The sequence below is a fragment of the Hemiscyllium ocellatum genome, chromosome 22 (genome assembly GCF_020745735.1).
Source record: "Hemiscyllium ocellatum isolate sHemOce1 chromosome 22, sHemOce1.pat.X.cur, whole genome shotgun sequence".
Classification (NCBI taxonomy): domain Eukaryota; kingdom Metazoa; phylum Chordata; class Chondrichthyes; order Orectolobiformes; family Hemiscylliidae; genus Hemiscyllium; species Hemiscyllium ocellatum.
Genome location: NC_083422.1, coordinates 18,245,817 through 18,270,328, shown reverse-complemented (window position 1 = coordinate 18,270,328; position 24,512 = coordinate 18,245,817). Strand labels below are relative to the sequence as shown.

Genomic DNA, 24,512 nt, shown 5'->3' with positions numbered 1-24,512 from the left:
TTCAGCCCACCTCTTACTCCTTGTGTTGCCCACAAACAAACTACAATTCGGGGCATGATCTGTAGGCACCAGCGCACCGTTTACAGTCACTGGCACCTAGCGTCTTCTAAACTCTTGCAAGCATCATGTACCCCTCTGATACACTTGCAGGCTGCTTAGGAAATACATGTGTACTGAAAGTGCATCGGTAACTAGCATTGAAAGGCTGCTAGTTAGAAAGGGCTGGCACCCAGCTCATGGATTGGACCAGGCTCCATCTCAGGGCTGCTCACTTGCCGCCTTAATGCTCGCTCACTTAGTGCCCACCTGTAAACGCAGCAGCATCCATGCCTTATGTTGCTGTGCCATCCCTGTCAGCGTGTTGCAGAATCAAAGGTATCATTTCTGCTGCTTTGAGGAGCTCTGTTACAAAACCGCACATACAGGCCACTTGTCAGTGAGGAACTATCTAAGGTTGTGGTGGTGATGGTGTGGGGGAGGAGGATTCTCTTGTCGTGTGGCACACCGAGAAGCCAGTTTAACACCTACAGACTGTGACCGCTGCCTGTGGGGCAAATGCACTACATGTGTCTTCAACCAAATGGCCATGTTAGAAACTGAAGTGGGCTAGTTCTCAATCCAGTCAAGGGGGCAGGCATTGTTGGTCAAAGGATCCTGTTGCAGTCAGACTGGGCTATTATCGGCACACAGTTCGCAGGTTTTGTGAAGAGTCGGCTGCTTCGAGCTCTCATGTTGGGGAGCTCTGGCCCAATACAGACTGGGGAGGGGGCAGTTATGTAGGGCCAGCTGTAGCAGTCCTGCAGTATTGTGTATCATCAGGCAGGGAGCTGAAAGTTCAGTGGGCAGGGGTCTTCTCAAAGGTCTGGGGTGAATACAGCCCTTGGGGTCCAGTGATCTTTCAGGAGGATTCTTGGGGAGCTCATACTGGGGTGATTCACTGTCAGAAGAGGTGGGGGAGTCCAGGCTGGGGGAGAAAACAGGCATCTGTAGAAGTGGGACTAGGGACAGTGATGGAGGGACACTCAAAAATGAATAATTTATGTGTGATATAGAATTGTGGAGTGTGACAGGTGGCGGGGAAGGGGGTGTGGGCATTGTTGACTGTGATTCCCACCATCACCTCCATAAGGGTATGCAGGATGGCATCATTACATTGGAATGCCAGGGTTCAGGGGCAGAAAGCTGGAGATGCGATTTGATGTGCTGGGATCTCCAAATGGAGTTCAAATAGGCTGGCAGGGTCAATCAAGGTCATGGGCAAGATGGAGACTTTGGGTGGCTAGGTGTAGCCCACTGCTAACAATGTCCGTTGTGAGCTTCATCCCCAGCCATCACTGTCCCTTCTCTAGAGGTGAAGTGCTTCCAGAAAACGGCTGGAACAGGGGATGGGGTGAGTGACAAAAGCCCAGGATCCACATTTTCTGGAAGATAGGACGTTGTAGCAACAATTACATGAAGTAATCATTTGCAAAGCCCACCTACAATTAAATTGCAATCATTTCATCAGCTGTATGCTCTATGTTGTAGAGTGAGAGTGCCTCGAGTCAGATGCTGGTCAAAGGCAATTTGCAAAGGGCCATTAGCGCCTGAAAATTGAGCCCGGGCATCCCCATGCTGCAGAGTCAGCAACAATGACATTACCATAGGCCTGTGCTGGCCAAAGGGGAACCATTATTCACCCAGCTACCTGGGGTGTTCTAGGAGGCACACATCATCACTCCATTGTCTCCAGTGTATGTTTATCCATGCCATGTACTGAAGGTAGGGAAAGGTTTCAGAGTTTGTGTGGGTCTGGGATGGGATGTTGGGGATGGAGGAGAACACCAGCCAGACTCTCTTTGGTGTTGGTCACTCGGCTGGTGTGATCCTTTGGTGCACACGCTGTGGCTGGAGCTGGATGACCGATGGGGAGACGGCCCGGGGAATTGGAGGGTTGCATGTCTCACTGTCTGGAGGAGAATGTGCAGCCTCATCTGGAGGGGCTGGCGCTAAGGACCAGTCTGAGACCAGAGCACCTCCTTCGCTCAGAGTGTTCCCACCGTGAGCAGAGTGTTCCCACCGTGAGCCATTTCCACTGAGAAGGCTGTATCCAGCTGCTGGTGGGATGTTGGTCACTGTCGCTGCCTTCCTGAGGAGGTGAAGGTAGGATCAGGAGGAGCAGGGCCCCCCAGAGGATGTGGAGTAGCCAGCTCAGGGAGAGGTCCAGCTGCAGGGCCCCTCAGGATGGGTGGGATATACAGGACACCCAGAGATGTCCCAGCCCCAACTCTGTTTCCTAGAGATGAGTAAGGCCCTGTGCCAATGCAGTCTGTGTGTGGCCTGGGACACTGATGAGCTGGAGCAGACCTGGCAGCTGCGAGGGTGAATTTCTTTCTGATGGGCTCCTTCCGGGGAGGGGGTGGGTGACCTGTGTGGGATCTCTCAGTCGTGCCCCCACAAATACGTCAGGGCAATGACCGATACCATCCGGGCAAGATCACACCGGCTCATTTCATTTCCCGAGGATGGGGTCAGTGCTGCAGCATGGGGCAGGAAGATTCAGGAACGTACCATCCCAGGTACAGGATGGCAGCGACTGTACCCACGTGGCACTGACAGGGCAGTATCACAACACTGTGGCATTCATCACCAGGAAGAGGTTCCATTCCATCCATGATCAGGTGATCTGTGATTCTGTTCCCACTTCCTGGAGGGGCGTCACCATTCCTACATCCTGGAGCACTCACGTGTACCCAGTGTGTTTAAGAGTCCAGGGGCCTTACCTAGTGGGTTACTGGGGCAAGGGAATATGTGTGGCATCATCTTGGCATACTGTGCTCTGCACCCTTGAAGTAGGCAATGGGATGGTGTGCTGGATATTTACAAATTGGAGAGAAGGGAGCAGGTATCCAGGGAGCAGAGTATGGATGTTGGAGTGGGGGAAGCTGGAGTTGTCCATGACAGACTCCACTACATTGGATGTTGCAAGGCAGGTAGGACCTGACTGACCCCTGGTTCCAGTAGATGGGAGATGGGTGCAGCAAACCATCATAGCCTGGAAAGTAGTCATTAGTCATGATCCCCAAGTCTAATTTGCATTGTGATCATATGATAGTCTCTTTCGCTTCCCTTTCATTGTTCTATGAATAAAAGCTCATGTTTGGAATTGTCTGATTGCTTGACACCTATTGAACAGTGACTAGCTGTGGGTATCCAGTGGGCATTTACTGGACAGTGATAAGTTGCGGGTCTCCAGCGCACACTGGGGACAGGATAGCACTCAGAGGGTGTTTAAACAGGATGGAACTACGGAGTGGCAAAGTGTGATGTGGTGGTAAAACAAGAGTGAGAGAGCGTGGTTGCATGCACAAGGCAGCGTCGGCCATATTGGCTCAGTGCCATTCTGTTGCTAGTGAGGAGCAAAGGCAGATTGTCGACACTTATCTAGGTCTTTCAAAGATGGCACAGGTGCAAGGGATTTCAGCAAATATCCACTGAGTGATGGGTTGTTCCAGGAATGGTGGATAATAAGATTGGGTGGAAACTAGATGTGAGACACAGCATAGGGGCAGGGTAGACAATTAATGTGGTGAGTTTGGTTTGGTGCAGTAATCTCATTGAACCTCACAAGGAAAAACCCTCCAAAAAAAACTTGATACAACTCATCAAGAAATGTGTTTATTGAAGTGATCATGTATTGTTAAATTAAAATAATAAGTGTAAACTTGAATCGCAGAAGGAAAACTGATTTTAAATGGCCATCCTGTTAGGATTGGATGCAGGACCTTGTTTATCGTATTTGGGAAAGTGTGAAGCCTTGAGTGATCAAATGATTTTTTTTTCTTTGTTATGCAGCCACCTCTTTTGAAGGTCTGAGAAAGAACTGTGAAGAGCCATCTTCTCCTCCGTTTAATCCAACCACCTCCCTCAGTGCTATCATCAGGACACCCAAGTGTTATCACATCTCATCGGTGAATGAGAACACTGCCAAGCGGCTTTGCCGACGTTATTCCCAGGAATTAATCCAACATACGGTCTGCCAGCTGCTCAGAACATACCCTGCTGCTACTAGGATTGACTCCTCCAATCCGTCGCCTCTCATGTTCTGGCTCCACGGGATACAGTTGGTTGCTCTCAATTATCAGACAGATGGTGAGTGGCTAGATTTGCGAACCCTCATTCATAAACATGGTTTGTTTGCTGGCGCTTCCATGAGCTGCATCTGCAAAAGTAAAGACCAAACATAATTTGAGAGCATTAGTTCAAAGGAAAACTGCCATTTATCATTTTATTTACAGGTCATTCTAAATTTGAACATCTGAATTCCCTTCAATTTCAGTGTCAGTCGAGTAAGCCAGATGCTGTTGTATGCGATACCCTTGTGAATCTAACCACAAGCTCTGTGCAGGGAGAGGTTGGTTGAGTACTTGTTACAAATTCAGGTCGACCACAGAACTTTGACTTTGGTTTAATGATATCACTCATCCCCTTAAATGGGTTGGAAGTGTGTTTTTCTCTGTTGTGTACACTGCTCTGTATCTGCAGGCACTGTGGTGGGACCTGGGAGTATAACAATGTAACTTCTTTGTAATCTGACCAGAATCTGTTTCAAGCATGTGTACTACTTTAATCCTCCCAAGGTTGGCTGAGTTAACATTGGATGAGACTTTGTTTGGTTTGGCAAGGGTTTGTTTGGTTTGGTTCATCAGCTGCCTTCTTCCACATTAGACAAAATATATGTAGCTCAGAGTATGATGCTAGTCACTTAGTGTAACTAGTTCATTCTCTGTACACAAACTGGGCAGAATTTACTGGACCTTCCAGTTGGTAGGTGGTCATGGACACTTCCAGGAGTCCTGACAGAATTAGCCCCCATTCAGACAGTCTGATGGCTACTGGGTCCTGCCAGATTAATTTTCAACCTTGAGAGAGCTACCATGCAATTGGAGGCCAACAGCTCTCCAGCACCACCAGTGGTCACTGCCAGTACTGCAAGAGGCCTGGGAGGAGGATGGGTTGCTGCAGTTCTGGAGCACAAAGTGGAGCCGGATCACCAGAACCAGTCAGGCAGACCCCAATGAGGAGCAGTCAGTGCAAAGAGCTAGACGCCCCTTTCTATGAGAACAGCCCTTGTTACTGCTATGTCATGCTGTTGGGCACTTGGTTGCTCACTATCTCTGATTGCTTTCTGTTAACAAATTACAGGCTGTTTCTTCCACATGGTCACTCTTCCTTTTGTTTTTCTCTCAGTGATGTTGCTTCTGAAAAAAATTGCATTGAGTGATGCCACAAATCTCGAGCAACAGTTGTGCTGATTGCCCTGCCAGTCATACAGGGAGACTGCACTGGGCTCAAATCTACCTACCTCTCCCAGCCCAGAGCTTGTGGTTAGATTCACAAGCTTGTCACATGGCCTATTCGGCTGAAGTTGAAACTGAAGGGTATTCAGAAGTTAGTATTTAAAATGACATGGAAATAAGGTGATAAATGTGTAACTGGCCTCCACTCTGTATATATTGAAGGAGTAATCCTGTCGTACTTTAGAGTCTCTATTTGCTGTCGCTCTGGTTCTGACTTTGCAGATTCTGTCATCCCATTTTACTTCCAATGGAGTGGCTCACATTGCGTTCTCAATATTCGTTCCAAAGCCTTTCTTTAAGTCTAGTCGATATCAAAGACATTTGCCCATGAAGTGTAGCATATCTCCAGGATGACCAGAAAGCATCCCAGAGGTCATTGTTTGGAGACTCTCTGGAACATATTCCTCCAAATTATTGCTGGAATAACATCTCCGGATTTGACACTCCAGGCAGCTCAGCATTCAGACAAGCTTCATTTAACTCTGATTTCTCTCCACAGCTGCTGCCAGACTTGCTGAGCTTTTCCAGCAATTTCTATTTGTGTGTCATACATCTTGCATCCTACTTGTAGGGGGAGTAGCAAAATCTCCCTGCTTTGTGTAGATGATAAGCACATTTGGCAATGGACTGAGAATTCAGCGCTTCCATTCTTTGTCTTCAGTGGTGTACTGATTCTGTAGTTAACCGTCTCTTCTCCTTTTTGACTCTTAATGCTCGGTTAATGCAGACTTTGTTGCAGTTTAGTTAGACAAAGGTCACTGAAGCTTTGCAATCACTGGCAATATCTGCAATAAATGTAACAATCCACTTTGAAGTAATTACCAGTGAAATTGCAGCCACAATCAGGCTGAGTGGCTCTTTAAGTCACACTTTCCATAAGTTTACAATAAACAAGCAATTCTGTGCTTTTGGAGTTGAAATATGACGTGAAGAAAACTTTTTTCAAGGGCAACGTCTAATAGAAAGTTTTGCTGAAAACCACCACTTCATGATCAAAGCATAAGTTCCATTCGTGAGCTAATCAACAAAGATAAAATGTGGTGAGTAATGACAAGTTGTATCACAAAATAATTATAGACTGGTTTTATTGACTAGGATCTCGGAGTTGTTCTTGTTTCCTCAGTAATCAGTTTCTAAATGATTGATATGAACATAAATATTATTGAACTCACTTCCTCCTAATTTGAGTGCATTACTCTGATAGGTTTCATTTGATCATCGAACATTAAATAAAAACGGATCAAATCCACCAATTACACAAATGAAAGGAAGCTGTAGATTTTTCTGGGGCGATGCTTTGAAAGCGATGGACCACCCCAGTTTTTAAAAAAAAACAATGGGAGGACAAGCCAACATTTATTGCCCTTTCCCAATTGCCCAGAGGACAATTAAAAATCAGCTACATTGCTGTGGGTCTGGAGTCCCATGTAGGCTAGACCAGGCAAGGCTAGAATTTCCTCCCCTAAAGGACATTTTACTCCGAAATGTTTTTTTCCCCAATAATTGATAATGTTCATCATTAGATTTTTAACTCATGGATAGGCAATGACCCAGTGGTGTTATTGCGAGACTATTAATCCAGAGACCCTGGTAATGTATTGAGGACCTAGTTTTAATCACATATGGCAGATGGTGGAGTTTAAATTCAACAATCATCTGGAAATAAGAGTCTAATGATCATCACAAATCTGTTGTCGATTGTTGGAAAAACCCATCTGGTTCTTCAGATGTCCTTTAGGGAAGGAAACTGCCATCCTTACATCTAGTCTACATGTGACTCCAGACCAAAGTCAATGTCATTGACACTGGACACTAACTGATACTCAAACCACTGATGCTTACAGCCCATGAATGAATTTTAAAAATTCTAAATTTTTATTGATTTCATATTCCAGCATCCACCATAGCGGGATTCGAACCTGGGGTTCCCAGAACATTACCTGGAGCTCTGAATTAAAATTCCAGTGATAATACCACAGGTCATCTCATCTAAAGTGGTTCAGCCACAAAATACTATGAAAATCTTTGAGATTATGACATTGTCTCTTATTTTCCTTAGATCTCCCAATACATCTGAATGCAGCCATGTTTGAAGCCAATGGCGGATGTGGTTATGTCTTAAAGTCGCCAGTCTTATGGGACAAAAGCTGTCGAATGCACAATCAGTTCTCTCCACTGGAACGAATAGAGAACATGAGTCCATCCTTATATTCTCTAACTGTAAGTGCAGAAAGTTGTCTGTTGTTGCTTTCAGCTATCGAGGCAAGAGTAGACCTATTTACTGGGTATAAAATCAACCAGGAGAAAGTGAGGACTGCAGATGCTGGAGATCAGAGCTGAAAAATGTGTTGCTGGAAAAGCGCAGCAGGTCAGGCAGCATCAAAGGAAACCCTTTATTCCTGAAGAAAGGCTTATGCCCAAAACATCGATTCTCCTGCTCCTTTGATGCTGCCTGACCTGCTGTGCTTTTCCAGCAACACATTTTTCAGCTATTTATTGGGTATGGAATATAACCAGCACAACAGACTCTGTCATTATATATCTCTTTTGTTGATTAAATCTGCATTGGATAACTCTGCATTTTGGGGCCTTTTTTGTTTAATTCAGATAATCTCACTCCATGTCCCATTTGAGATTAAGTAGTTATTTGATGATGAAGGTTAGCCATTAAGTGAATAGTCTCTAGTTTTTCTGTGCTTTACTGTTAGCTGCTCTTTTAATGGCCATTTTATATTTCCCTTCAAGAAAAAACAAATTGACAACTGTAAACAATACTGGGATCTAAAATGATCATTTGGTTGAATTTTTGAACAAATATAATCACCCTACTCCTGCATAATGTGCTTTGAAGCTGAGGGTCGGGCTCATTTAACTTGTGCACTGTATATCTCTGTAACCAATGCGACAGTCCTTCTACTACTCTACATTGCTCCAAACTCCAATCTCTAGGGCATCTCCTTGTACTTTCACCCCACTGTTGGTAACTGCCATGTTCAGCCCTAAATTCTGGAAACATCTCCTCTCCAATGCTGTCCTCTTTAAGATATTGATTGAAATCTATTGCTTTGACCAAGCGTTTAATCACCTGTCCTTATATCCCTTCCCTTTGTTCAGTGTCAGTCCTTGTGTGATAATGCTCCTGTGAATTAGGCTTTTTTTTTAAACCATGGAAAATGTGCTAAATGTGGCAAGTTGTTGTTGATGACTGGAAGTTCCATTTATTACTTCAATCTTGTGATGATTTGAGTCACCTTGTAACCATACCTATTGTTGAAAGAGATTTTAATACTGAAGCTGACTGATTCTCATGTTAAAACAATCCTAGATCATTTCTGGACAGTATGTTTGTCCCAGCAACACGTCAGGGAGTCCATGCATTGAAATTGACGTACTCGGTATGCCACAGGACAGTTGTCACTTTCGCACCAAGCCCATTCATCGCAACACCCTGAACCCCATGTGGAATGAGCAGTTCTTCTTCCACATTTACTTTGAAGACCTTGTTTTCCTACGTTTTGTGGTGGTGGAGAATAACAGCTCCACTGTAACAGCTCAAAGAGTGGTGCAATTAAAAGCCCTTAAAAGAGGTAATAACCATTTTCACTGACTTAATTCCTCCTTCTACCTTGAGATGTATGGTTGGGCTGAGAGCGTGCTGAATGTCGGATGGTGATCAAAACAGATGTGAATAATTGAGAATTTTACACTCAAGGAAATGATACAATGTGAAAGTTAGTTTGAAACAAGTGATACTGGAATCAATTTTATTTTATTGTATTTTCTTGCTATCACTCTTGTTCTTTTGCAAAACAGATTGTAACTATTTTCGCAAACTTCAAAGGAGTGTGAGATAAACTAAGAAGTTGAGAAAAGGAAAGGTTTGGAGGGATATGGGCCAGGAGCAGGCAGGTGGGCCTAGTTTAGTTTGGGATTATGTTCTGGTTGGACCGAAGGATCGGTTTCTGTGCTGTATGACATTGACTATGACTCTAGAAGTTAGGAGATCCACAGTGGGACAGTTTAGATTTTTTTAAGCAAATTAAATTACATTTGAAACTCACTCCAGCTATATCATGCTAGAAGTAATCTTTTCAGTGGGGATGTAAAGAATAATTTTGGTGATAAGCATTGTGGTTTCAAAATAGACAAAAGGCTCCAATGGACAGGATTGGGCTACTGATCTGTTTTACCCAAATTTGGTGCCATTACCCAAACCAATTTCTGTGTTCCATTGTTTTTCAAGTTGCTTGCAAGGATTTAAAAAAAAGAATTTCTACTTAACAGTGGGAACCCAGGTACAAAGAAATAATACAATTAATAGTTAGTCTCACTGGATACATTTTTACCCAGGAGAAAAAAAAGGGGTCATTTTATATTCAGTTTCCAGGAATAGCAAAGGGCGAACTTGATAAGAAAATTAAACGTTACTTTACTATCTTTTAATACAGACAAAAAAAACCCCATATCTGGTTAACTTTCACTGCTAAGTCTTAAAAGATGTGGGGCTTGTAATTGCTGAAGCCTATCCATTACTCACTGGTAAATCCAATAAATTCAGGGGAAATTATTGGATATTAACAAATGATTGAATATTTCCATTAACCTGATTTTCTTTCTCTCTCAAATAAGTGTTAAGAGACGGTCCTTGTTGCAAGAAAATTCTATAAAACATTCTGGAGAGTTCTGGCAAGTGAACACTTGGAAAAAAAGAGAACTTGTCAAAAGAAACGTGCATTAAGAGCGGAATGTCATGTTTAATTAACGTGTCAGAGTTTTTCAAAGATATCCCTGGCATGTTGCACAGGGAGCACTGCTGGTATCATGCACATGGATTTTTGGAAACGTTTTGACAAAATTCTGCATCAGCAGTCACTGGGTGAATTAACGAATGATTTAACAAGAACCTTGTTAGAAAATGATTTCAGTAACAAGATAAAATATCTAATCACAAATGAGAATTGAAAGGCTCGAAAGTTATTATAAGGGTACACAGAGGATCAGTGTTGGGAACTTTTCCATCATTAATATGCATTGAGGACTTGGATGAAAGATTAATTATAAATATAATGTTCATGTTTGCAAATGGTGCTTAAAATAGGTCGGAGCAAATAAGGAGGAACAATGTAACTGATGTAGAAGCATTTTAACCTTTTACATAATCAAGACAATTAATGGCAAGATAGTCAGTATAGATAAGAATAAGAATAAGAAACTGAGGTTCGGGTATACAATATGGAGTAAGTGGAACAATGGTACGGGCATGCTGATCAGGAAAGGAATTCAGGAATTATAAATCCATGAAATTCTTTACCTAGTTTCAGCTGAAATGTCAAGAAAATGCAATTGTCTATAACTATTGAATGTTGCTAGATAGACAAAATCACACAGCAATTCCATTGCCTGCAGGATCATACAATCATAGAAGTGCTGCAGTGGTTGGGCGTGGGTGGGGTGGGGTGGGGGGGGGGGGTGGGGGTGGGGGTGGGGGGGTGGGGAGGGGAGGTTATCCAGCCCATTGTGTCTTCTCAAGCTCTTCAAATGAATCATCATGTCTCAATGCACTCTCCTGCTTTTTCTCATACCCACCTCATTTTCTTCTTTTAACGTTGCTTTAAATCCATCCCCTCACATTCTTGATCATTTTAAGAGTGGGAATAGGTTCTCCATGAACACTTCTTTCATTAGTTTGATAACTTTGATCAGGTCTGCTCCCCCTCTCTCCAAGGAAAAGAATTCCAAGCTTTCCGATCCATCTTCACGATTGTGGATGTAAAGTATCTGATTGAAAGTGGCTATTGGAATTGGATTTAATGAGACAAAATATTTCACTTTTACCTCTCAAAGCCTGGCATTAAAATCACAGCAGCCCATGTCATTGGTTGAATAATCGAACATTATTTGATTAACACAATGACATGGTTTGTTTAAAACAGCACAATGCATTATTGGTTACAAACAGGCATTATAGCAGACCAAATGATTACTGTATGTGCAGTTTGCAAATTTTAACCAGACTACCTACCAAGTGGAGGCCAATATTCTGGTCAGCATGGCTTTGTCAGGGAGAGGTCATATCGGACAAATTTGCTTGAGTTTTTCCAGGATAAGACTAGATGTGTGGATAAGGATATTCCAGTGGATGTAATTTACATGGGCTTCCATAAGGTTTTTACCAAAATCTCACACCTTGGGGATTGATTAATGAAGTAAGACGCATGGAATACAGTACGATTTGGAAAATTAAATCCAAAATTGGCAGGAAGGTAGAAAAGGATTTTATGTGAAGGTTGCTGTTGTGTTTTGAAGCCTGTGTTCAGTGGCCTGTATCTGCAACTGCTCAAGAAGAAGTTTACAGATCTGTAAGGCTCCTGTCTAAATGAATTCTAATTGATGAACATGGAAGTCTTATCTGACTCCGAATCTATCTTTTAACGTGGTGTATATCTTTTAGCTCTGCAGCTGTGAATGCTAACACAGTAAATCTGTGTAGACATTAATCCCCAGTTGCTAAACAAATCTTAAAGGCTTGTTTTTCTCTGCATCAGACACATTTGTTTCTAGAAACTACAACTCTGAATGCTGTTTGAACATTTAAAATCTGTTGAGAGGTTTGCTATGACCCATTTAAAATTATGGAATTTTGTAAGCATTCTGACAATACATCTTTGACCTTCCTTTGTTGGCCATCAATCCAGCACACATACATGTCTCCCGTTGTGACCTGTGTTTTCAAATAAACCCATTGGACTACAATCTGGTGTCATGTGGTTTTTGACTTTATCCAACCCAGTCCAACACCAGCACTTCCACACTGTGTTTCTAAGCTGTCTAAAGGCTTAAACTTTTTCAATGCTGTTGCAGTAAACCTCTTGAACCTACTTTAATTCATTTCCAAAGTTTTTAAAACTTCTCAGCCATCTGAAAATAGCAGATGAATATCCTTTTTTAGCTTCTCTTTAACTTGGGACAAAATGGCATATTTCCATCTTTTCCCGTTTCAAAATGCTCATTGCAGGCTTTTCAATTTTTAAAAGATATTCCTGATTTTTAATAGTAGATTTTCAGGCCTTAACAGCATTTCCCTGTTTTGTTTGAGCTTTTAGAACAGTTTTCTTGCAGCTCCAGTTCAGTTCTGCAGCTGTTGCTTCTGGCATTCAGTTTAAACATTTTATTTCCGGAACTGTCTTTTCTTAAAGGCGTAGTTCACCACTTACCACTGCAGAATTTTCTTCTTTCGGTTTTCTTTGGACATTTTGTGGATTTTTCATACTGCTGGGTGTTTCAGAGCATTAAACAAGAACTTCCACTGTTTGTACCATGTCAGAGCGTCATACAGCATGGGAACAGACCCTTTGGTCCCAACCAGTCCACACCAACCACGTTCCCACACTAAACTAGTTCCACCTTGGTTTAACAATCATCCACTAGTCAGTTATTGGTTAACTCCATGACTTTTTGTTTTAAAACAACAGAGCATATTATAAGTTGGAAAGGGGACATTACAACAAAGCAATTGATTTCTGTGTGAATGCAGACTGCTTAGTAGGCAAAGTCAGAAGATTGTAAACTTATAACCATAGATACCTTCAAGGTGATGTCTCTTAATGGACAATAGGCATAGAACATTTTAAACTTAAGTTGGAATCCTGCATTCTACTGTATCCAAATGGTTGCATTGACCCTTGTCATTCTGTGGCTGTGGCACATATTACAGCTACACTTTGCTCATGGCATGGGCTGTAGTTATGTATGTCAGACCTGTGGTTCATAGTACTTGAGTTTAGACACTGAGATTGGTTGAATAATTATTTACTTGGGGGTTCAGGTGTGTAAAACTTTAAAATACCACCAGCAGATAAAGAAAATGATCAAGAGAACGAATGGAATGCTGGTCTTTATTTGTAGAGGACTGGAATACTAGGATGTAAAGGTTATGCTCAGTTATATGTAACCCTGGTTAGACCCCGCTTGGGAAGTGATCAGTTCTGGGCACCACACCTAAGGAGGGGAATACTGGCTTGAAGTGGGGAGAGTAGGTTAGCAAGAACGAAATCTGGACTTGAGGTTGTTATGAGGGGAGATTGCACAAATAAGGTCTATTTTCTCTAGAATTTAGAAGGTTAAAGTGTGATCTGATTGAAGTCTTTAAGCCATGGTGGATAATGATAAACTATTTTCACTAGTTGGGGATTCTAAATCTAGGGGGATAGTCTATAAATTATGGCCAGACCATTCAGGAGAGATGTAAGGAAGCACTTCTATACTCAGGGTGATATATCATTAGAACTCTCTTCCATGAACATCAGTTGATGCAAGATCAGTTGTTAATTTTAAATTTGAAGTAGATACAGTTTTTGATAAGTAAAGCAATGAGGGGATTGGAGCCAGAAGAATATATATGCAGTTAGGCCACAAGTCGGCCATGATCTCATTGTATGATGGAACAGACTCAAAGGGCTGAATGTGAAAGATAAAATATGTACTGCCAAGCTATTCTGTTGGAAATGTCAGACACTGTAACTTAATGAAGGATTAAGTTCCAGTTCCAAAAGAGATGTGAGGGTAGGTGTGGCTCACCAACTGGTCTTTTGTGCCCGTCATTTCTTTGTAGCATTATCAAATAAAATTCAGATCATTCCCCATTTGGCATATTCTGTTTTGTTCGAGTCACTTCATCAAGGGGAAGATATTATTTCACTTGGGTGGCTACAGAGAGTAATAACTTAGTAATTATTACTTATTCATTTATCTCAGCCGCCACTCTTCTGGAGATATGATTAGATTAGATTACTTACAATGTGGAAACAGGCCCTTCAGCCCAACAAGTCCACACCTGCTCAGTTGTAACTCTCAATATTCATTTACTTACACTAAGTCAAAAATTGGGTCCAACGGTGATTTATTGCTAGGTTCTTGTATCTCATCTAAATATCAATTTAATATTTGTGTTTTAATGGAGAATTGACTGGCTTATTGACCGCAAGAAACATGACAGGTTTACTAAAATATCCCTCATCCTCGTTCAAATCTACTCCCAGGGTTTTCAATATTTGAGCATTCCAGGGATTTCTGGATAGGGATCTAAAATAGAAATGCAGACCAGTTTCTTCTTCTATCCTTTGGGTGATAAGGCCACTTATTACACAAGCATAGCAGAAAACTAAGATCCACTTTCTTTACACAGTGAAGAATTGGTATGGCTAATTGATTTAGCTCATCGGGACATCAGCAAGTTATGTGGGAAGACTGCAAAAGTTGGCTTATTTGAAAAAGAGATTGACTGAGGCGAAGTTTTGAAGTTTGAATGAACTTGCCAAAAGTGATCACGATAAAGTGCGATATTGAAATCATGGAAGAAAATAGCAGAATGTGTTCATCATGAGAGCAACATAGTTGTGGAGTACATTAACAGGACAACACATTGAAGTGAACAGGGGAGGTGTTTTGAAATGCAATTGGTTGACCTTCTGGAGAGATTGAATTGAGATGTTTGGGGAAAGAGGGTGAGTGAGGTTGCTTTTTGAAAAGGTTATTCTGATTTATTTGGCCTTAATGACTTTGTACCTTTTTCTGAAAACATATTCATACTTTAATGTTTCTGGCATCACAGCTGCAGTTGTATGGTCTGACAACTTTTCCTCTGTGACTAATTACATTTAAAAGAAAAGGAATTTGCATCTTGGCAAGACCTTCCTGCAATTTTGAGTTGGGTTTTGAAGAGCTATCCCTGTAAACAAGCCATCAACCTGTGCTAGTACAGGCCTTAAAGTGATCATAATGGACTCTGAACTTGTGGCTTTCAGTCCATCCATTGTAATAGAGAGGAAATCACAGGCTGAGCTTGTTCCCCTTTAGTTTACTGTACCCCCGATGACTGAAGGCTATCCCTCTACTACTGTCACTCGCTGTAGAGTTGTCAAATACCACATGGATGTAGCTGGGACCTGGCAGCAAACAGGCTGTGGCCTGAAGCCCAAAAAGCATGGCTAAATAGTTACTTCCCAGGTCTAATGACAAATGAAAGCAGCTAATCTTGAATGGTTATCTGGGAGGAAAGAACATTGCAACTTAATGTCAGTACTTGGAGTCCTCCTAAAAGCATAAAATTGCTCAGCCATTAATTACAGGGAAAAGGAAGCACATGATTAAATAATCTGGGCCATTAGGGATGGGCAATAAATGCTGGCCTAACCAGTGACGCCTTCATCCCATGAATGAACTGTTGTCCATTCAGTCTACAGGGGTTGGAAATTTAACAATGGAGGTGAGAGGTCTGCTCATGGTATTCAGCCTGTTCATGCTGATGGATACTGGCTTTTATAATGCAAGTGAGCTTCAGTTTTTGTTTGCAATAGCTGATGCTGACAGTTGAAGTGCAACTCTGAAAATTAGGGAAAAGTGGAAAATGGTTTGTTGATTGAGTGTCTCATTTAGATTGGAAAAAAAACTTCCAAGGCCATCAGGTGACATGCAATCTGTATCAGACGATCGTTTCAAACAGGCTAAAAGCTCCTCTGCTGCAAGTGAAGAAGGCATTAAGCTGCCCTACAGCCTATAGCTGAACTGCAAATTGCAGTGATTGGCAGCTCGATGGCTGTTCTCGATGGCTGCTTCCCTTGGCTTCCCCATGAGATGCATAAGTTAAAGCAAGCAGTGTGATATGGTACACTGAGATTGTGCAGGATGGCCGGTAGGACACAGAGATTGGAGGGCAGGACAGGATCAGACCATGTCAGTATACCTTTACCCTTTTGTTTATTCATTTACAGGATGTGTATGTTGCTGGGAGAGCAACACTTGTTGTCCATCCCTAATTACCCTTGAGAAGGTGGCACCTTATTGAATAGTTGCAGCAGATGGGGGTGCAGGATCACCGGTGGTGCCCTTAGGAAGGAAGTTTCAGGATTTTGACCCAGTAACAGTGAAGGAATGGTGATATAGTTCCAAGACAGAATGGCGTTTGGATTGGAAAGGAACCTGCAGGTAGTGGGGTTCCCTTACATCTGTTATCCTTGTCCTTCTAAAAACTATGGGTATGGAAGGAGTTACCTAAGGCCAGTCAACGAGTTAATGTAGGTAACCTTTAGGTCAAGGGTGGTCAATATATTAGAATGATCGAAGAGAGGAATGAAAAGGCTCGGAGAGGAATTTATTTGACTTCTGTTTTAATATCATAAAGGACCAGTCATAGATTATGTGATGAAAAGAATATGATGACAAAGGTTAAATCTGATACCCAAAATATTCAACTTTCTTAATTTTTTTATTTCTCTCAGGATACAGACATCTACAACTAAGAAATTCTCATAATGAATCTTTGGAGATATCTAGTCTCTTCATTTATAGCCGAAGGATGGAAGAAAACAACACTGGGAACCTTATACCTTCATCAGTGGTAACAGCAGAATGATTTGTTCATGCACCACAGACTTTAATTGGAATCTGTTGAACAATTTGATTATAGAGTGTATCAAGATAAAACTAACAATATTTTGCTTTAAACAGCTGTTTAACAGTGAGGATCACAGATCTGAAGCCAGTTACCAAGTGACAGTTCATGGAGTGCCGGGTCCTGAACCATTCACTGTTTTTGCTGTCAATGAGAAGATCACAGCCAGGCAGTTACTGTACAAAGTGAGTCACTGTATGGTTAGCTCTTCCAAAAAGTCAAGACAATCAATAGAAGCTTCTACCTAATATTCGAAAATCACCTTGCAAGGTTTGCTGGGTAGCTATTTATGTTTTCTTTAATCCATTTAGGAATTGAAACAAAAATAGCAACCTAAAATTCAATTTGGATTTTGTTCTTTTCTACTTTATCATAGAATGGTCATAGCATTTGGTCCATTGTGTCTGTGCTTACCCCCTGCAATAAGTCATCTGACTAGCCTTATTGCCCCACTTTCTCCATGTATTTCTATCATTTTCTTCTCTTTGGATAGTTGTCTAATTTGTTTTGCAAACTCCAACTGAATCTGCCTCCACCACATTCTCAGGCAGTGCATTCCGGATCCCAGTCACACATTGAGCTTGTCCTCAAAATGATATTGCTCCTTTAGCCAATCATCTGCCAACACCTGATTCTGGATTCTTTCGCCAATGGGAACAGTCCCTTCCTAGATCTAGTCTGTCCAGATCCCTGATGATTTAGAATACTTCTTCGAAATCTGCTCACTCTTTAATGCCTTCACAACTTTCTTGAAGTGTGTTACCCAGAACTAGACACAACACTTCAAGTGAGGTTGGACTAGTATTTTATATAGATCCATTCCATCCAGTGCTGCAGATTTGTAAGCTATATGACCACTCCATCGGTCTAATATATATTCTTTAGTAAGGTTTGGCCCTGCCAGTGCCTCAACCACCTGTTCACCAGTATCTTCATTGATAAAGGCAGATGGATCTTCTTCGATACCAGCATTGTTGGCCTACCTACATCAAATGGACTGCAGCAGTTTAGGAAGGTAGCTCATTATCACTTGCTCAAGGGGAATACTGACCCAGTCAGTGAAGTCCACATCCCCTGAATAATTTTTTAAAAAGTACATCTTTAATGCAGCCTTCATGCAGTCCCCATTCACTACCCCCACCGCCTCCAATTACACACCTTGAAAAGACTTTGGGATTTTCTTTTGTGTTAGGCACTGGTCTGTTTGTTTTGTGGAATTTTGTTGCTGGGGAATAGTGTACACTGGCCATCCAGTGTAATCATTAACCAATCATTCCTGAGTCAGAAGAAGCATGATTAAGTGCAGAATGAAGACCCCTCTGTTCTGACCCAAATGTGCTTTAGTTGCAGTCGTTCAGAGGGCCCTGCATTGTTTTGCGATCACTCTCTAACTCTGAGCTAGTTTGTGGGCATTTTATGCATGACCAAGCTCATTGTATTAAAGCTGGCAGAGAGAGAAAATCCAGCTTCCCAGCAGCCTGGCCTATGCTCAGCGCAATGTTGTTTGGAAACTACCATTTATTTCCAGTCCCACCTTGAAACTTGGAAGATATTCAGATAAATAGAGGAGAATATGTAGGGATCAGTTAAACTTTAGATGCAAAGTGCAGTTGCTGTGGATCTGATTTTAAAAATGCCAAATGGGACAGAGTCACAGGCAATTTAATGCTGAATTCCTCAAGTGTATAAAAATTACATCTATTGGGACATGAAGAATACTGGACAAATCTAAAAGAACGATATCTGAGGAAACATGTCTTGCGTTTTTATTGTAAAACACTAGCAGATGCAAAGCTGTGTTTGAAATAACCCCATGGGAAAAAATAATCCAATGGAAGTGATCCAACAAGTCGAGGGGCCAGAACTTGGTGTGTTAAACAGAATAAAGGCAGGGTAATTTTTCCAAATGTTTTTAGAAACTGGAACCGTTAATAGCAACATGGAGGAGCCATTTTCTGTGAACTTCTGAGCCATGTTTCATTTCCACTTAACTATCTGTCAGCTTACATTTGTCCTGTACAAGCTCAGAGCTGTGGCCAATTGGGAACAAATTGACAAGTTTACCAGTAGCATCAAAGACAGCCTAACGAAATTTGAACATAATGAATGATTAGCACCCTCAGGGGCAGGTAAACAGGAAATTAGCTGAACCAAACATTGGTTTCTAACAGTATTTACTTGAAGATCAAAACTGGATTAAGGCTTTTCTTTTTTATTTTTAGTCAAAGCCATTTTTCTTAAGGGAATTGAATTACTTTAATTGATCCTTCCAGATTGTAGGCGTTTTGGGTGTCTCAGAGACAGACGTGGCTGACTACTTCCTTGTGGAAGAGAAAACAGCTCTTTCCAAAGATAAGAATGAGTGTAAGAAACAGCCACTCCAGAGGGTCATTAGTCCAGAGGAAGAGATACTGAAAATTCCACAGTGTTGGTTCCCAGAGGAAGGACTTGTCGGAAAAATAGTCTTCAAAAGCAAGGAGGAGGTATTTCAATTTTTCTTGAATGATTGATTTTTCTCTTATCATCACAGTTTTATAAAACATGCTGTTAATTATTCTGTTTTTCTTTTGTCTGCTTGAGCTAACCAAGAAGGCACTGCCACCAACAATCTCCCCCTTTTTGCATTCACTTGTTCTACCCAGGTGGATAACTTTGAATATCCAATCCGTACCAAAAAGCAGCATTTACCAGTTTAACATCACTGTGTGCATCTCATGCTGATGATTAGATTCCTAACATTATGGAAACAGGCCCTTCGGTCCAACAAGTCCACTCCGACCCTCCGAAGAGCAACCCACCCTGACTAATGCAGCTAACACTAGGGGCAATTTAGCATGGCCAATTCACCTAACCTGTACATCTTTGAACTGTGGGAGGAAACTGGAGCACCTGGAGGAAACCCACACAGACACGGGGAGAATGTGCAAACTCCACACAGACAGTTGCCAGGTCCCTGGCGCTGAGGCAGCAGTGCTAACCACTAAGCCACCGTACTGCCCCATGCTATTGACCCATTTAGAAATCCTGGATAAAAGTACAATACAAACTCACCAGTTCATGAGAATATCATTTCATCATAAAGAAAGGCTGGAGTCTTCCTGGAACCAAAATGCACATTTCTCTCCCTGACACGTGGTGGTAGACTTTAGTGGTGGGTAGCGGGCGTTTGTAAATTCCCCAGCTTCGTATGCACGGCTTGGAAGCATGTGTCTGTAAAAGTGGATTGTTCATTTTGGGAGATAGGGGATTGGTGAGCTACCTCTGCCAACCTGGCAACAGTTTGAAGGCAGCCCCAGGAGCTGCTGAGATAGGGTGGGTATTATGTATTTGTGGCTGAGTGCCTGCAGATCCATTAGTCAGCTGAAACAGCTGCACCTAAGAGAAAGTGTTGCTTGATTTCTTTGTGTTTCCATTTTATCAATTGCACAGTATTTACATAAACAAAACAGAGGTGTGACAATGTGTCGGTTCTGCTATTGATAATTTAAAGTTTGGCACTACTTTAGAGCTATAGTAAAAACATCTTTAAAAATGTTAGAAATAAATGAATTATGCTTATAAAGCTTATCCAAATACAATCAGCTTTAGCAGTTTGATAGAGTGTGTATACTGATATGGAAATACTATAGATTGATACAGAAGGTCTGACAGGCCATTGGGAGGGTGGTTGGACAAGTAGATTGGATAATACCAAATTATCTTAACTTTGAAAAGATTCCCTCATGCAGACGAGGGTTCACAACTCCTCTGAAGGGCCATAAACTGTGACCCGTTGAAAAGCTAGCCCCGATTCCAGCTGCTTTTCACTCCTTCAGTCCCAGAGACAGATGGTCTTTGGAGAGGAGTGTAACAGGGGTTGTCATTTCAGAATGAGACACCTTAAGACAGGAATTTGAAACTCTGCGTTTAACCAACACCCTGTCTGCTGTTTCACCTGCTCCAATCTGCGAGACAATGGCAAGTACCGTCATGGCTGCTGTTTGCCATTGGGTATCGCGCTGCAAATCCTATTCTTGCCTCAGGGCCACTCCTGTCACTGGTAATCCAGCGCCAAACTCACCACTGGCTAAATTATAGTTGTGCATGTTAAAACCACATCACCAGGGTTGGGATCCAGGTGTCGGCCACCACGTTCCAGGTTAAAATCCGATTCAATCAGCCAGTGACAGAAGACACAGATACAGACGCGCACATGTACACAGACATGTTCACGCATACAGACAGAATGATAAGGATCAGAGTAAAATAAATCCGAATGCCAGAGTTTTTATTTTAAAAAGCACATTAGAAGAACGTTTTTGATGAGAATTACTTTGGAAAGCAGCTTTGGTTTGGATGAGAATGTGGATTGGTGGGATCTCCCCTCCTGAGCACTGAAACTGAAAAGAGAAGCAGCCCTTCTGGGTGATCCACAGTCTGTGGGGTAACGCTGTGCATCCGAAATCCTACTGACATCACCATCTGTTGCAGGAGCTGAATCAAAGGAACTCCATGAATGAAGAGCGTGATGATTTGAGCTGCAATAGCCCTTCAACAGAAGCTGACAGTTTCTTGGTTCAGGTGCATGATGTCTCCCCAGAACAGCCACGGACTGTCATCAGAGCATCAAAGTTCAGCACAGCCCAGGACATTATACTACAGGTTTGTCAAATTATATCCAATCGACTGTGGTTACAGTAGGAGGCTAGTTTTTAATTCCAGAATTTAGTGAATTCACACTTCACCACGTGCTACTTAAACCCATCAGCCTGGTCTTGTGGATTAATTGCTCAGTGGCATTACCATGATTCCAAGGGTTCTGGTAATAAGTATTTCTCACAAGTAGATTGCCAGCAGAATCCAATATTAAATACATTGAATGACGGTAAGGTAATAAACAGCACAGCTCTAACAAGTGAAGGGAATAGAGTTACTTTTTAAAGATAAAAGTGCTGCGATTGCCAACTGCAGTGTGCCCACAGCTACATTCATTAATTCAGTTCTGTTCATCTTCACATAAACTTTAAAGTATAATTAGCATTACCTTGTCGAACATAATTGTCATGTTGGATTTGTTCAAGGGCACATACACACAGTGGATCCGTATGGACTGGAATGTGAAGTGGAATCTGTTTAGGTTTAAGCATGCCAACAACATGGAACATTTATTCAGTGTTAATTGCACTGTAAATTACCACAAATTGTTTTGATTATTTCGCAGGCATTAAGTAAAGCCAAGTATTCCTACAGCATCCTGAGCAACCCAAATCCCAGTGATTATGTCCTTGTCGAGGAGGTAACCAAAGAGCCATTAAACAAGAAATCGTCAATGGCAAAGCCTGCTCTTCGAATCCTTTCTGAGAATGAGAGTGTGTTTGTAGCTCAGAGCAGGTGGAAAGGAGCAGGAAAATTCATCCTCAAGCTCAAAGAGCAAGTTCAGGTAAGCAGCATCAACGCTCAGTGCAGAAAAGGTTATTACATCGCAGCCAATGAAATCCTCTCGAAGTGTAATCACTGGTGTTATGGAAGAAATGCCGCAACTAATATGTGCACAGCAAGCTCCCATTAAAAACAACAGTGCAATAAATAACTTACTCAATGAATAAATAAATACAATGTTTTCGGCCTTATTGAGGCATAAATGTTGGCCAAGAAGATGAGACAACTCCTTGCCTCTCCGTTTCAATGGGACTTTGGGATGTTTTACGTCTGACCTCAAAAGCAGATGAAGTAAGAGTGTGGAGTAGACCATATTGAAGTATAGGCATGGACTCAGTTCAAAGCTGCAGAGTGGGATTTGAACAACAACCTTCAGACATGATGATCGGTGCTACCACAAACACAACTGGCAAATGTGTTTCAAAGCATTGAAGAACCATGACCAAGTCTATCCATCATTTCATACTATACATACACCTTTATTTAAATAACATTCTCCAAATGTTTAGGCTTATAGTAAACCACTATTATATTTTAATCTATTCTCCCTGTACTGAATTAATTTGCTCAGTTTAATCAGTATGATGCTGTTCCTTCTTTGTTGCTGTGTTAATGTCCTGGAATCCCAACCTAACATTACAAAAAATTAACACAAAAGCTAAAACAAAAGGGCATAATATCGAGTGCTACACTAATGCACTATACTATTAATCCAGAAACTTAGCTAATATCCAGGGAACCCAGGCTCCAAACCTGCCACAGCAGATGGTGGAATTTGAATTCAATTTTTTAAAAATTTGCAACCTACTGATGGCCATTGTTGATTGTTAGGAAAACCTATCCGGCTCACTAATGTCATTCAGGGAAGGAAATCTGCCATCCTTACCTGGTCTGGCCTATACGTGACTCCAGACCCACAGCAATGTGGCTGACATTTAACTGCCCTCTGAGGAAATAGCAATAGGCAATAACTGCTGGTCCAGCCAGGGATGCCTCGCACTGGCCTAGACACCAGAAAAGACAATGGCAGAAACAGCCTTACCCACCCTGCAAAGTCCTCCTTACTAACATCTGAGGGCTAGTGCTGTCTCACAGACTAGTCAAACCTGATTCAGTTATACTCAAGGATTCATACTTTTCACCATCACCATCCCTGGATATCTCCTGTCCCACCAGCAGGCCAGACCCAGCAGAGGTGGGGACACACTGGTGTACAATCGGGAGGGAGTAGGGAGTCCCCAGCACTGACTCCAGACTCCATGAAGTTTCATGCCTTCTGGTTAAACAAGGGCAGGGATACTTCCTGCTGGTTACCATGTACCATCCTCCCTCAGCTAATGAATCAGTACTCATCCATGTTGAACAGCACTTGGAGGAGGAAGAACAACTGAGGATGACAAGGGCACAAAATGTGTTCTAGTTGAGGGGATTTCAGAGTCGACCACCAGAAGTGGCTCGGCAGCAGCACTTACTGATTGAGCTGGTCAGGTCCTAAAGGACACAGCTGCTAGGCTGGGTCTGCGGCACGTGATGAGGGAAAAACATACTCAACGTCATCCTTACCAATCTGCCGGCTGCAGATGCATCTGTCCATGAGAGTGTAGGTAAGAGTGACCACCACACAGTCCTTGTGGAGACAAAGTCCCGCCTTCATGTTGAGAATAATCTTCATTGTGTTGTGCAGCACTATCACCATGCCAAATGGGACAGCCTTTGAAAAGATCTAACCACTGAAGACTGGGCATCCATCAGGTACTTGGGTCTTCAACAACAACAGAATTGTACTCCAGCACCATCTGTAACCTCATTGCCTGGCATATCCCCCACTCAACCATTACCATCAAGCCAGGAGATCAACCCTGGTTCAATGGAGAGTGCAGGAGGGCATGCCAGGAACAGGACTAGGTGTACCTAAAGATGAGATGTTAATCTGGTACCAAACAAGACTACTTGCATGCCAAACAGCATTAACACCAGGTAATAGACAGAGTTTAGTAATCCCATGGATCAGATCTAAGTTCTGCAGTCCTGCCACATCCAGTTGTGAATGGAGATGGACAATTAAACAACTCACTGGAGGAGGAGGAGGCTGCACAAATATCCCCATCTCAATGCTGGAAGAGCCAAAAATGTCAGTGGAAAGGACAAGGCAGAAGCATTCGCAGCAATCTTCAGTTTGAAGTGTTGAGTGGATTTTTCTATCTCTGCCTCCTCCAGTGGCTGCCAGCATGACATCAAGTGATATCAAAAATGACGGAGGCACTGGATACTGCAAAGGCTACAAGCCCTGACAACATTCAGACAAG

General features: G+C 42.2%; 1 protein-coding gene across 3 annotated transcripts in view; it reads left to right on the top strand.

The window, feature by feature from the left end:
- The window catches only part of plce1 (phospholipase C, epsilon 1), a 324,372-nt gene that overhangs the window by 286,097 nt on the left and 13,763 nt on the right, over window positions 1-24,512 (top strand). For all 3 annotated transcript variants that reach the window (XM_060841909.1, XM_060841907.1, XM_060841910.1), the window contains 8 exons: window positions 3,835-4,131; window positions 7,399-7,559; window positions 8,665-8,926; window positions 16,616-16,734; window positions 16,845-16,973; window positions 19,062-19,271; window positions 21,259-21,429; window positions 21,989-22,207. In XM_060841909.1, coding sequence (XP_060697892.1) covers window positions 3,835-4,131; window positions 7,399-7,559; window positions 8,665-8,926; window positions 16,616-16,734; window positions 16,845-16,973; window positions 19,062-19,271; window positions 21,259-21,429; window positions 21,989-22,207 — 1,568 coding nt within the window. The remainder of the gene's footprint in view (window positions 1-3,834; window positions 4,132-7,398; window positions 7,560-8,664; window positions 8,927-16,615; window positions 16,735-16,844; window positions 16,974-19,061; window positions 19,272-21,258; window positions 21,430-21,988; window positions 22,208-24,512) is intronic.